General features: G+C 37.0%; 2 protein-coding genes across 2 annotated transcripts; both read left to right on the top strand.

The window, feature by feature from the left end:
* Positions 1-8,154: 8,154 nt before the first annotated feature.
* LOC140004880 (dehydrogenase/reductase SDR family member FEY-like) lies at positions 8,155-9,647 on the top strand. Its single transcript, XM_072045033.1, has one exon. The coding sequence runs from the start codon at positions 8,395-8,397 to the stop codon at positions 9,499-9,501; it is 1,107 nt and encodes a 368-aa protein (XP_071901134.1). The 5' UTR covers positions 8,155-8,394; the 3' UTR covers positions 9,502-9,647.
* A 1,005-nt stretch (positions 9,648-10,652) lies between these two features.
* LOC140005147 (CBL-interacting serine/threonine-protein kinase 5-like) lies at positions 10,653-12,450 on the top strand. The gene has a single exon (XM_072045541.1). It carries the CDS (start codon positions 10,837-10,839, stop codon positions 12,193-12,195), a length of 1,359 nt encoding a protein of 452 aa, XP_071901642.1. The 5' UTR covers positions 10,653-10,836; the 3' UTR covers positions 12,196-12,450.
* The last annotated feature ends 2,577 nt before the right edge of the window (positions 12,451-15,027 follow it).

The following is a 15,027-nucleotide window of genomic DNA, read 5'->3' as shown; positions in this document are numbered from 1 at the left end:
CGAAAGGTTGACCTCAATTTGAAGGTCAACGCCTCATGTCCACCATTTAAAAAAAAAGTATATATATGTTTTATTCATTGCTAAATTGGTCTGAATTTCAAGAATTGCCTTATAATGAATGAATGTGGTGCAGTAATTTTTTATTGGAAAAAAAATATATCATGGGCCGATCGATCGTATGACTTTTTTTAAAAAAAAAAAAAGAAAAGAAAAGAAAAAATCAGATCATGACCGTATGTTGACTTCTGTAATTCATTCATTATGTTTGAGTAATTCATTCAATATGTTTGAGTATTCACCTATCTTTTCTTTTTCCTTTTTTTTTTTTTTTTGTAACCTTCCATTCTTCTTTATACCCTTTCCAAGTCTAACGGTTAGATTCGAGATTCGAACCCTAAATTTAACAGCAACAACATCGAAGAGAATACTCGGAACACTTGAATATCATCCTTGGAAGCAATTTCCGGCTTTCGCCTAACTTTTGCATCATGCAATGCGTCATTGCTACCTGATGAACCTACATGTACAAATTATAATCAGCTTTCCCCACATGTTTGAAGTTTGGGAACTTTAACATACTCACGTACATTGGCTCCCTCTCTTTTTGGTGCATACGTTTGGAGGATGCATCATGCAATGTGGGGTGGAAAAGAGGAAATGAAAATCATCAGAAGCCAAGCAAATGCAATGAACTGCAAATACGTGTCAAAGTTGGCTGGCAGTGGCAACCTGGGGCATCTCAAGTAAGTAAATTACCAATTCGACTTTCATACGTGCTGGCAACCTTCAATTAAAATCAACCATATATCCACTCCTCCGTAGGTATTTATGCTTTCAGTTCTCCTCTCCTCGAAATGTTTTACAAGGGCTATCCATTGCTGTTGCTGGTCAGCCCGGCCTTTCTAATTTAACAGTTGTGCAATCTGGGCAGCCCCCGGAAAAGACGTAATAATGGCAAACCTGACTTGGAAGAAGGTTTTTCCACCAGTTTAGCCAGTCATAATTAAGATTCCCGGCCACCGATTTCTTGGCTCTGGCAGCTGTCTTCCTCAGTCCTCTCTGTTTCTAATTGCTGGTTGCCACATAAAAGTAAAACCACCTACTCTTTGACTCTTGCGGAGAAACCCCACACAAGAAGAACAGAAGGAAAGATAAAATCGACGCAGTTTACACGCTCGGAGGTTATTTATGTTAGCACCTAGCAACCGACACGGTCTTCTTTACACTCCGCACGCGGAAAAATAATATCTGAAACTTAAGCTTTCCTTTTTGCAAATCTTGGCTAAGGCAGTAAATCAAGAAGCTAAGATAGAACTTTAAGTCTGTGATTTTTTTTTTTTTTTTTTACCTAAAAACTTCAAAAAAAAAAAGAATCTTACAAAAAAAAAAAAGCCTCGATTATATTAGCGGTTCATATTCTTTTTCTTTCATTTTTAAAGTCAACTTTTAAGAAATGGTACAGGAAACTTGTAGAGAGAGAGATATATTAGTATAAACCAACCAGCTTAAAGACTAATCGAAGGGGCTCCCGAAGTTAACCTTGGACGGCATTGGAGCGGTACGTCATAGTCCTGAGGTCAGGGCCGACAATGGACCAATTAAGCAGAAGCCAAGTTTACAGTTTACCCAAATAGACAGCAAGCAAAGCAAAGCAAAGCTGCAATTGCAAGTTACAAGTGAATGTGACAAAGTCAAAAAGTTAGCCAACCTCAAGACTTCACCATGGACCATGACCACACACTTGTGCGTGCGTGTATTTCACTATTTTGTGCGTTCATTGAACCTTTCAAATCGAAACCCAAAAAAAATTTTCCACGTCTGTCCACATTCATGAACTGGATAATTGGGCAGTAATGTCCATATCCAGTTAATTGCAGCAAAAAGAACTGGCAGTAAATAGTAGTAGCGTTTAGACAAAAGGAGAAGAAATTGCATTGAATTCAAAAAGTGGGGATTAGCACGTGCTTAGGACTCTTAACATTCGTTTTTGTTTTGTACTAACTAAAAGGGGGATTAAAATTAAGCCGTGGTAGCTAGTGAGTGCAAATTGCAGCACCTGAATTTAGACCCTTTGAGTGCGAGTGGAATATTCAATCTGCGGGCCAATGTCTATATGGCAGAGTAGTAGAAGATTCCTCCTTCCTACGTGGAATTAAATTCATCTCCTCCGTCCGCATCTAAAAATATATAATTCCGTCCTCCTTTCACTCACCCCGTGAAAAAATGGTCATCGCTTCTTTTTGTTTTCGAGAACAACCAAAAACCTTATCCATCTCAAAATCTGGCGACTAATGTGGACTATTAGCTTCATTTTGTTCCTTTCCAGATCATTACTGACTCTTCATTGTATATCGTATTCCTCTCCTAAGTATTAAGCCCTTAACAAGAGCGTACATGTATATATATGTACACCACCGACGAAGTTTACTGTAGCGGTTAATGTTGAGATTTCAAGAAAAGTTGGTTCAAACTTGATTAGCAATCACGGCCTAGTTTATCTTCTTTTTTTTTTTTTTTTTTTTCTGTCAGGAGAGGAGAGAGAAACTCACACGCTCAATTTGATTAGAAACACTGAGGAGGAGGTCAGCGACTAAGCGTAATCTGAGGGGGATCCAATTAAGAGTAATCATGGCCCGATTGCATCTCTACCTTTTAACCATGGATGCCCCGAAATTCAAAACACGGGTGATTTATGACAGTGAAAGCCCGTAACATACAGTGCTAGCATTCTAGAATTAGGCAGAATCCAGCTTTCAGGATTCCCACGGAGTGAGCCACTTTGGAAGAAAAACAAAGGGCGTCCAGAATTTCCATCGAGCATTTATTGGTAAACTCTCCAGGGTCTTTGGCTCTTCCATGTCTTCGTCCGGATAAGACATGAGAAATGGCCACCGGTGAATTTGAAGAACGCAAAACGACAAATTGCCTCCCCCCCCGCGCCCCAAGTCTTTGTGGACTCAAATCAAATTGGCTGCTAAGTGGTACCGGTCAATCGGGCAAGCAAATTCAGTGGTGTAATCTCATTTGTGGTCTTGAATTCAGAAGTTATAAAATTCCCACTGCATTAACTTTAATGCTGAGAAACTCAAATTTGACACGCTTTCCCCACGTACCTATTGTTGCATGATTGCATCCCAACAAAATCACCTACTCCTTCCTCACATTTCATTTTTATATGCCAGGAATTTTTCTCTTTGACCCTAAAAAGAAAAAGAGAACCGACTAATTTTCTCCTCCTCCTCTTCCTCTTCCTGTGCAAGTGGATTTGAATACCCTGACCGAATCCTGAAAGAATCACTTCTTGACAAGATTTTGTGATTTTCAACTTAGAGCCGCTGTTTATTGTAATAGACCAAATCAAGACTGGCCAAATATTCGATCGCTTCTTCCTGCACAGGCTTTAGGAATAACCGCATCTCTCTCTCTCGCTTATGGTATCATCATGTTTTTAACCGTCTAATCGTACGGATAATTCTCGAGGCAATTTCCTATAACTAAACCAGAGAACTTTAAAAGTGGTAGTCTACTGCATGCACAGTCAAAATATGCCATGCAACGAACATAGAACAAATATGGTATAGAATACAGACGTACGAGTTTGAATCCGTAACATGGAACACCTCAAAGAGCTTATCCAAATGTACTTCTTTACCATTTCTAGAGCTTCCCTCTTTTTTCGTTCGTCGCTTCCTGTTGTCGATCCCACGGTGGTTTTAAGAAATTGGAAAACAAGTCTGATCAAAATTCTTTCGCTTTCTACAGAAGCTTCTGCGGGCCAAATGGGAGTTGCCATTTCCACACACATGGAGTAAACAGAGACTGGGGCCATGCTAGCTTCTTAAGATAAGACCCCTTAAACCCACATGCGGAGAACGTTGCCTTATGATAGCATGCCTGATATCATCAACGCCCTTAATATGAATGATGATGTTCCTACAATTTGGTCAATGGTCACACAAGTCCCAATCAGATTTAATTAGGACAGACTCCCTTCGTCCCGTCAATTTTGTTTCCTTACACAATCAAGAAAAGTAATAAGTGCATTTGGATAGTCATTAAATTTTATTATTTGCCTCCAAATTTTTTATTAAACACAATTTTCAATACAACTTTTTATCTTTTCAATCACCTATTTATCTCACATACATCACAAAAAAGTGCTACAATAATTATTCCAAATAATCTCCTATCCAAACAAAAATATTTGAGCAAATATTTTTTTTTTTTGGTAAAACACTTATAGTAACATCAATAATAGGGATCATATTAGAAACATTAGCCTCCCCTAATGTTTCTCCTAATATCACTTAGCGCCTCTGAAATTTTAAAAAATCACTTACCTTCGTTCGTAATTGCGCAATGACTATATTAAACGTAGCCGGATACATAATTCACATATCAAATAATGGTCTCAAAAAATTAAAGAAAAAGAAACAAAATTCACCTTCTTCTCTTTCACCTTTCTCCAACATTTTCTCTCACTCAGTTTTTTTTTGGATGACTAAGCAATTTTTTGTTTGTAAATACTAATACAAATTGAATTTTGTTTATCTTTTGTGTTTTATGATAATAGAGTCGGGTATGATTTTTTGTTTATTTTGAATGAATATTTATAATGATTTAGTACAACTTAAAGGTTTATACCACGGTCAGAAGAGGTTGGGGAAAAAAAATAAGGTTCATAAGAAATTTATTTTGGATATATAGAACTTAATTAGTGCTAGTGTATTTCTTTATAAATATCCTTTTTGTTTTCCAAATTTATATTTTTATGGATTATAGCTTTATGCTACAGTGGTACCAGTAGATATTGTTTTTTATGTTGTGATTTTTTTTTTTTTTGGAGTAAACAAAATGGTTTAGGAGTATTTTATCTAGTAAGATGAGCAAAAGGGTAGTTTAGGATTTTTAAAAAATTTGTTACACAAATAACAAAAGTGAGGGAGGTAAGTGATTATTTTTAAAACCTTAGGCATACTAAGTGATATTAAGAGAAACCTCATGGGAGGTTTCTGATATTATCCCTCAATGATACTTCCAGCGACAGAAACTAACTCAAATTATTGAGCAATAGGACTTTTATTTTGACCAAAGAAAGGCCAAATGCCATCCCACAGGCATCTTCCACAATTCCATGTCATGCTACCGAAAAATTAATACACATTCACTTAGCCTGTAGACGAGTTATAATGAAATGTCTAAATGGAAATTATAAATTTTCTCGTTAATAACTTGAAATTATATAAGTAATGAACCATCGGGAGGATTGGATTAAACGATAAATAAAAGAGATTATAAGTAAGTAGGAGGTCTTTGATTTAAGACCTCCCACTTTAAAAAAAAAAAAAGAAAAAGAAAAAAGAAGTGATAGAACGTACTCATGTTATCTCGTTTCATTCTTAGTCCAACAATTGCATTAATTGGGTCACCAAACTTTCAAACTGCTTGAAGAGATAATCAAACGTTTTTTTTCTTGTGGTGTCCAGTCCATTTCGTTGAACATACTCATTTTGTTTTTTGAATATTACTAAGACCTAAGACACTACTATTAGTAGATTCTTTGATTAAAAACAAGTTCTCAATCAATACCCACAATTCATTGCTTCATCATCTTCTTGTGCACCAATTTTCGTAGCTTTACACGGTGATAATGGTACGGCACCGGCCCCGGTTGGTCTTCTCCTTTGTTTTTTTTTTTTTTTTTTTGGTGCACTGTTTCCCCATATTATATGCAAGAGACTGTACTGTGGGTCTGTTTGGATAGAGTATTATTTGGAATAATTATTGTAACACTTTTTGCGATGTGATGTATGTGAGATAAAAAGTTGATTGAAAATATAAAAAAGTAAATTGAAAAATTTGTTTATGATGCAAGCGAAATATTATTTGGAATAATATGTGTATCCAAACACCCCCTTGATTTAAAAATGTCATCATCCATTTGGTCTAAGCATTTAAACCGCCCATAGCATGTTGAATGCGTTAGGTGATTATTCTAATGCGTACGATTTTAATATTCGGGGGCCGAAATTTGAACAGTGTATCGTTGGTTGTTGTCTGACTCTAAATGTTGGATGTATTTAATGGTTTAGTCTACGGACTGAAGAGTTGACCAGGAAAGAGCGCGGTGGCGGAAGTTGGCGCACGCTTTCTGGACGTGGGAGACACGTTTTATAGGCAGTAGAAATAGAATACTACTGTTTCAAAAGACGGCACATGTAAAAATTGGTCCTCAGTTTGAAGCTACAGGTCAACCACCACCAAGGAGTGCTATGTACCACTGCCATAGCTTTGGAGTAATACGAGAAGAACGAAGTGAAATTGACTCAGCTATTGAGAGAAAAAAACTTACAGCAAATCTGTGATGCCCTGATTTGTTTGATCATTGGTGTTGCCAAGTTGAGATGCTGGATTAAGTTCGATTGTAGATCCTAAAATGGGATGCAACCACGTTACTTGTACAAACGTTAGCAAGTTGTTAGTTACTTAATCGGGATAACTCAAGTAAATTAATTAAGAAGATCAAATTGCAATTGCTCTTTGAGTCCCGACAATGGGATATGGTCAAATCGCCCTTGTCAAATTGGAAGCTTTTTTTAATTAATTTTTCATATGTGTAGTATTTGTAACTTTGTATGTCTAGTACTATAATTTTTGTCATTAATACAAACTTTATTATTTAGCGAAATTATGATGTGTTTCATGAAAAAGAAAAGAAGAAGAAAGAAATTGCACTTGTTACTATCCCCTTCCTACTTGTTCCTTCATCCACCATTTCTCATGGGATTTGAAGAAAAGAGACTTCTTTCTAACATTTTCTTACGAAAGTAAGAATTTTCGGCAAATAAATTTAACTTCCTACAATAATTTCAAAAGCCGGTAACTTTGGAAGTCCTGTGAGGGACTTATAAACCTAGACCCCAACCCCCCATTATCGATGTGGGATAGAAAGAAGAAAAGAGACTTCGATTGCATCTTTTTTGAACTAAATCGTCACGGTATTCGATCCCTTGACCACCTAGGCGTGATCAGCCACTCTAAAAGTAGATAGTTACATCTTTTCAGCTTACTTTTTCAATGAACTTGAACGTTTGTTGGTTTTTGGACTTTATGGAATCCAAGCTGCAGCCTAATCTTAATCAGAAGCCTGAGAAACGAGCTGTCTTCGACCCTGGTTGTATTTGTTGGGGAGAATCACAATGGAAAGTAATACAGATCAAGGCCCATCATAATTTCTGTTCGAAGACTAGCCCAAGAAAGGTTTAGGCGCTGCGAGTTTCAGACTCATCTTGAATGGGCTTTTGGTCTGCAATGGTGGGAGACGGACGAGTGGTCTTCCCAACTCCCAAGAGTTATTGCACGAAATCATGATTCAAATCCACGGCCCAAAGAGATGGTCACACTCTGCATTTCAAATATTTTGGAGAAAAAAAAAATGTGACAATTGCTCAAATTGTACGAGAAATCATCTGTTCTTAATACGGAAGGTACTCATCTCTCACCTTCGAATGCAAAAATCTGAGATTATGCAGTAAGCAATAACAGGTGAATGTGTCAAAATGCCCCTTCGTCTCATTATGATGAAGAGCATTTTGGGGTTCAGCCCACGAGTATTCAAGAAATTGTTCTTGCCTGACCTGTGTTTCAACATTAATGGCACAGGTTTTTGCGTGCAGGAACACGAAGAATCTATACAATTTGAAATATTAGGGGGGCGTCGAGGGCTAGATTTTGTGATCGTCATCCGTTCAAGGTATGTATCCCGTTTCATCTAAATTGGCTTGTAATACCTAGCTCCCGTCTTTGCCAATATATTGGCCAGAAAAAAAGTACCATAAGATTTTTTTGCGTTGTTACATTCTTGCATTCTGTTTCCCCGGAAGAACAGAATGAAGTTGAAATGCTGAGAAAAGAAATACTCTACGTTCAATCGATTATTTTCCTCTCTATACTTCCTTTTCTTTAACAAATTCCAAAATTCTAAAGAGAAACTGAAGGAATCAGATGATGAAATCTCCCACGCAACTTTTATCATAGAAAATGCGTGATATTTCGGTTAAAGCATTCATTCCCGATTTCCTTCACATATATTGCTCGTTTGACCATATTCAATCTCTACATGGATCATGCATATACCTCACAGGCATTGGCTCCAGAAAACGCTTATAACGTGATGATGATGTTCTTAAGCATACTCCAAATTGCAGAACAACACCAATGATTGCTGCAGATCCTCTTAATTGATTTCTTGGCACGACAATACATGTCTCAAAAACGCAATATTCTTGAGGGGATTCTATAGCCTTTCAGGTCTTCTGGAATTTAATTATGACTTTTACTTGAGACAGGTGCATTTCTTGAAATAGAGAAGAAGCTAGGCAGGCATAAACAATAATGGCTGCCCCCTCTTCTTCCCTGTTGAAGAAGCACGAGAATCAGGAATTGGACTGGCTGGAGTGGCTCAGAGGATGGTCTCGTTTGTTATCCGAGGGACTCTTTCAGAAAATCAAAGCAAAACATTTGCCCAGGAAATATCCCTTACCGCAACTCAGTGGCCTTAGTTGCGTGGTTACTGGAGCCACTAGTGGTATTGGACTTGAGATAGCCAGGCAACTGGCAGAATCAGGAGCTCATGTTGTCATGGCCGTAAGAAATCCAAAAGCAGCCCATCAAATAATCGAGAAATGGAATGATAGGCAGCCTAATTCCAGGCACCTCGACGTTGATGTTATGGAAATCAATCTTCTTTCTCTAGAATCAGTAGTGAAATTTGCAGAATCATGGAATTCATCCATGAAACCGTTGCATGTTCTAATCAACAACGCAGGCATATTTTCCATTGGAGAGCCACAAAAGTTCTCAAGGGATGGATATGAAACGCATTTGCAAGTCAACCATCTTGCACCAGCATTGCTTTCCGTGCTACTTCTGCCATCCCTACAACGAGGAGCTCCAAGCAGAGTCGTAAATGTGAATTCTCTCATGAATGTTGTTGGATTTGTCGATCCAAATGACATGAATTTCTCTTCTGGTAAAAGGAAATTCACAAGCTTAAGGGCTTACTCGGGTAGTAAGCTAGCACAGGTGATGTTCACCAGTATTCTTGCTAGAAATATCCCCCAAGGCATTGATGCATTGTGTGTTGAACCTGGATCTGTTCGCACAAATGTTGCAAGGGATCTCTCAAAAGTGGTGCAAATTGCTTATCAATGCATGCCATCTTTCCTTTTTGATGCTCAACAGGGGTCGAGGAGTGCTCTTTTCGCGGCCATTGATCCAGACATCCCAAAATTTTGTGGTAAGTTGAAGGCTGAGAAGTTGGCTGTGTGCGCTTACTTTTCCTATTCTTGTCGTCCCATCAAGCCTGCCAAAGCAGCATACAATGAAAAGACTAGTGATTTTGTGTGGGAGAAGACGCTAGACATGGTTGGCCTTCCTTCTGATGCTGTGGAGAAGCTCCTTGAGGGCAAAGAAATCCACTGCAGTTATGGATCTCTCTGATCTGATGAATGGAACATTTGGACGCTTTGCTCTTTTAATTTCTTTACCATCTTGGACAGGGTTAGAGATGTACGTTCATGTCCACTGGACAAAAGCAATTTACTATCTATTTTCTAATGGAATACTTGAAAGCCCTTATTCATGAACTTATTAAAGTCACAAATATTTCATTGGTTCCTTCAGTAGAGTATGGAAACTATCAACAAAAAAGAATGGAAAAAAAAAAAAGGGGCATCAAATGCAATAATGGACCTGATTTTAGAATTCATCAACTAATGCTCGTCTTCTTTTAGCGGTTTAACAAAGCCCGTGTTATGATTTTAGGCAACAAACTGTGAGAAATCAGAAGAAAATGTTTTGTGAAATACCTTAATTATAAGTCATAAAATGATACTAGTAATAAGCGGCTTCCTCGAAAGAAAATTCGTACATTAGCTGACTCCGGAAAAGATCAAAAGCACAAGTCTTGTCACTAAGAATATATGCCATGGTCTTCAATTAACACTAACCACTTGTAGTTTTTTTTTTTTTTTTTTTTTGAATTTCTAATTTACAATTTTAGCTTAGGTCCCACCATTTATCACTTGAACACAAAACAGACACTCCACATACACAAAATAATTCAAGAAGAATATGGCTCCAATGGTGACCCATCACAGACCCATGAACCTAAATCTTGAATAATTGCTTTTTAAAAAAAAAAAAAAAAATTTAAGTGGCTAATTCTTACATAAACCCTCTTCATGAAAGATCAACATCAGAATAATCCTTTTCGCAATTCACTCTAATGCATTGTCTCTCTCTCTCTCCAATAGACCAAGTTGATGATTCGGCATTCATTTTTCAATCAAATAGTTTAGGTCCCACCAATTAATCACTTAGCATAAAAGAATAATAATAATAAAAAAAAAAAACCACACATAGAATCCAGCACGAATGGTAAACCCACAAGACCGAAAAGGAATAATAAGTTGTTTTTGTTAAATTGTTAATTGAAATGGTTTATAATTCTATATTTCCCCGATCAACAGAGCATCCCAAGTTTTCCACTTGTCCCATTTTTAGTGGGACAAATTTCCACATAATAAATATTTGTAGATATTTCTATCATTCTATTTCTATGGGCTTGCCGCCCTCTCCAGTCCTTCCACCCCTATGCCTTTGCCCCAACGCCAAAAATACCAAAACCATGTCCTCCTGTCACTACTAAGCAGCCCCCTCACTGGAACCCAAAGGAAAAGGGGAAGAAAAAAAAATAAACCTCTTTTACTTGCTCCTTCAAGCAAGCAGCCCATATAAGGAGGCCCTTCAGCGTATTCCTCCAGGCGTTCATCAATGGAGGTCCAGTCAGTAAAGTCGTTAGCCGAAACCTACGGCCTCATCAGTGGCAACAGAAACATCATTTTTGGCAAGTACGAGATGGGCAGGCTGTTAGGCCAAGGCACTTTTGCCAAGGTTTACTATGGTAGAAACCTCAACACTTCCGAGAGCGTTGCTATTAAAGTAATCAACAAGGATCACGTCAGGGAAGACGGCATGATGGAGCAGATCAAGCGAGAAATCTCGGTAATGCGTCTGGTTCGACACCCCAACGTGGTGGAGATCAAAGAAGTCATGGCTACAAAGCGGAAAATCTTTTTCATCATGGAATATGTCAGAGGCGGCGAGCTTTTCGAGAAAATCGCTAAAGGGAAGCTCAAAGAAGAGGTGGCAAGAAAATATTTTCAGCAATTAATTAGTGCTGTGGATTTTTGCCACAGTCGCGGGGTTTCGCACAGGGACCTGAAACCGGAAAATTTGCTTCTGGACGATGATGGGAATCTGAAAATTTCGGATTTCGGGCTTTCTGCTTTGCCTGAGCATTTGAGAAATGACGGGATGTTGCATACTCAATGCGGCACCCCTGCTTACGTTGCGCCGGAGGTACTGAGGAAGCAAGGCTATGATGGTGCAAAAGCTGATATTTGGTCGTGTGGGGTTATCTTGTATGCTCTGCTAGCCGGGTGTTTACCATTTCGGGATGAAAATGTCGTGAAGATGTACAGGAAGGTTTTCAAGGCCCAGTTTGAGATCCCACCTTGGTTTTCAAGTGATGCAAGGAGGTTGGTTACAAAGCTTCTAGTTGCCGATCCGGGGAAAAGGATTTCAATTCCAGCAATCATGAGAGTCCCCTGGTTCCTCAAGGGATTCACCAGGCCAACTGCCTTTACAATCCAAGACCCGGGTCAAGACAATCTTGACCAGAAGGACGACGTCAACACAGAAGCAAATTTGGTAAAAACGAAATCATCGCCGCCTTTTTATAATGCATTTGAGTTCATATCATCAATGTCATCAGGATTTGATCTATCTAGTCTATTTGAGAACAAAAGAAAATCAGGTTCACTTTTCACATCCAAGAGCTCTGCGTCAGTGATCATGGGAAAGTTGGAGTCACTGGCCAAGAAGCTCAACTACAAAATTGTTGGTGCCAAGGAATTCGCCCTGAAGATGCAAGGGGTTTCCGAGGGCCGAAAAGGGAAGTTAACGGTAAAGGCCGAGGTGTTCGAGGTGGCGCCAGAGGTGGCCGTGGTTGAGTTTTCTAAGTCCGCTGGTGACACACTAGAGTATAAGAAATTTTGTGATGAGGATGTTAGGCCTGCCCTCAAGGACATTGTATGGAGTTGGCAAGGTGAGAGTAATTGCCAAGACTAACCTCTCTCTCACTAATGCTGGTTCTTGGAAAGCTATTGTCTGCACGGGCATTGGGTTAGATTTGATAAGTTCCTCCGTTTTTGCATCCCTTCTGTTTTGCCAATTTTGTAGTGTCGATATTTTGTGCTTGTAAATGAGATGTTAGTTCAATTTCAATTTTGTGTATGGATGATTGTGCTATGGGAATGTATATAGCATTGTCAAAACAAGTTCTTAATACAAGCAATCAAGCTATGGGAATTCAGAGTTCGAGCATATGATTGTTATTTGACTTGGGTATACACCTATTCAGAAGTCGGAATGGAGTTTGAAAGAATTTTGGCTCCCCAACCAACTTTTCATGGCAACACAAATGTCGTATTGACGAATCCCTCCCTCGACTTTTGTTAGTTTAGATTATCTTTCCATTATGGCCGGGTGGTTTGTGTAGTTGAGCAATGGCTGTGCGTGCAGTTGGAAAAGGGTTTCTGGTACGCGGTATGAGTATGACGAGGTTCTTTAGTCAACATCCACTTTGGTGGGGTTGCTATGTGTCGGAATCCAAATAATTCTCGAGGGCTTGATGCGTAGTTGAAGTGGAACCACACACCATTTCTACCCGATAAGAAAAAAAGGTTTCTGGTGGCCTAAGCCGACCCTGAAATGGCAAATTAAAGGGCTCCGTGGCGCCTGGAATTACTAGGGTTGACAATGGATTGAAACGGGACCGGATCTGACCTACATTCCGGGTCCGAATCAGGTAGCGAGTCCATTTATTTTTCGGTTTTATCGTCCTTTTGCACCCTCATATTTTGTATTTTGCAGTGTATTCAAAGTATGCTTCTAAAATACTTAGTAGTTACAATTAAGTGGTAAACAAAATTTTCAAACTAGAAAAGCACAAGGGGGATTATACGTGTTAAGATCAAAATGTGACCAAATTCGTAATGCATAAGGGACCAAATGTGCAAGGGATAAGACACTAAAATGAGATTATTTCGGAAATGAGAGGATTATTTTTTTTTAAAAAAAATGTCCTTTTATTGGAATTACTTAGACAAGTTTGAGCTTATTGTGTATTGCTCATAAAAAGTTCTGAAAATTTTAGAAGAATACAAATATTTAATCATTGTTGTTGAGGAAAACTGAATCATAGGATTAAGGACAAAAGATGAGAAATCTTGTACACTTCTTCTCATCTTGGACATCTATCGATTCGCAGAAGATTTAAAACCTAGAAGAAAAGTGACACGGACCAAGGCAAGACCACAAACATCAGAAAGGGCAAGAGGACAAAGTAAAAAAAAAAAAAAAAAAAAACTCAAGATACAAGAGAAAATCCATTAAAATCCAAGATACATATCTTATGCCAAACAAATATTGAAAAGCAAAATAATTGTATTCGAGTAAGGGAGGCATAAGCATACGCTAAGAATAGTAGTTAGGTCTTCAATAGACGAAGAAAAAAGAATGGTGCTTAGGCAATACACTTGAGCTTTAGGTCAAAAAAATTATAGCTAATTATATTTGACCATTGTCCTTATTCTTTTGCACATTATTTTTGTTGCTATTTTTCTAGTACTTTGTCTATTTCTTTATACCTCTGTCTTAGTGAAATGAAATTGGATAAAAGCCGGTGAAGACATTATTATCAAACTAAATAAGTACTACACTAAAATCTCTATAAATTAATAATCTCAATTAAATAATAATTTTTTCTGATCCTAATTTGGGCTAACGAGTTAAATTAATAATTTTGATAAAATAATAAGATAATAAATTTATTTTTGAAAACCTTGCATAACCCTTTGGTCCTGTCCATATCATATATTGATAATTCACTAAAATTACATATAACGTTTTTCCTATTTTCCTAAAATATGAGTATACTATTTATTTATGAATGCTTTTTAGATGGAGAGTCATAGTTTAACAAATAATGAGATAGTTAATTAAGAAGACTTTGTCTGTGTTTATTATAAGAAGACTTTCATATCATTTATATACGTTATATTGTTGTTGTTAATTTAATTCATCATACGCATTTAATAAAATGAAAGTGGACATCTACCATTTAATATTCACAAGACATTTTGACCACTTGATCATAGAAAAATGATATCAATTACATATATAGATTGAAGACATTAATAGAATTAAATTCTACTTGTAAATCAAGTAGACATGGATTGACTTATTATTTCTTAAAATTTTAGCATCCTTTTATTAAAAGAATAATTTATATTTTATAAAATAAAATAAACTTTAGTTGATTAAGCCGGTGTATCTTTAAGTTGTAAGTACACTCAATAAATTAATAAATTATCAGTTTATTGATTAATTAATAAACATTAATAAAGAGAATTTGTATGGTTCCAAGATTATCAATTTACAGAGCTTTTCGTGTACATCAGATGTTCTCTTTCTTTATCCTATCTTAAGCTCTGTTTGGATTGCTCTATTTTTAAAAATTAGTTTTTCAAATAGAATAAAAAATTTTTGCATGTACTCTGAAAGATAATCTAAAAATTAGTTTAACTTTTTTTAAAATTTTTAAAATATCCTAAAATATATTTTAGAAACTCTTCTACTATTAAATATCTCAAAATATTTTCTAAAAATATCCCAAAATATACTCTAAAAACTCTGCTATAGTAAAATTTTTCAAAAATACTCACAAAAATAGCTAATCCAAACGTTGTTGTTTGGCACCCTAGTTTTTTACCAAGTTTTTTAACTACTAGTTTTTTAACAACTTTTGCTACCGGAACTCAAAAAAACTTCCCAAAGTTTTTTATCTACACACTTTAAAAATCTATACACAAAAAATTTCTCAAAAACTTTTCTTCCTCC

Source organism: Coffea arabica, chromosome 4c, assembly GCF_036785885.1.
Source record: "Coffea arabica cultivar ET-39 chromosome 4c, Coffea Arabica ET-39 HiFi, whole genome shotgun sequence".
Classification (NCBI taxonomy): Eukaryota; Viridiplantae; Streptophyta; class Magnoliopsida; order Gentianales; family Rubiaceae; genus Coffea; species Coffea arabica.
Note: the sequence above shows the minus strand (reverse complement) of the source record. Positions and strands in the feature narration are given on the sequence as shown.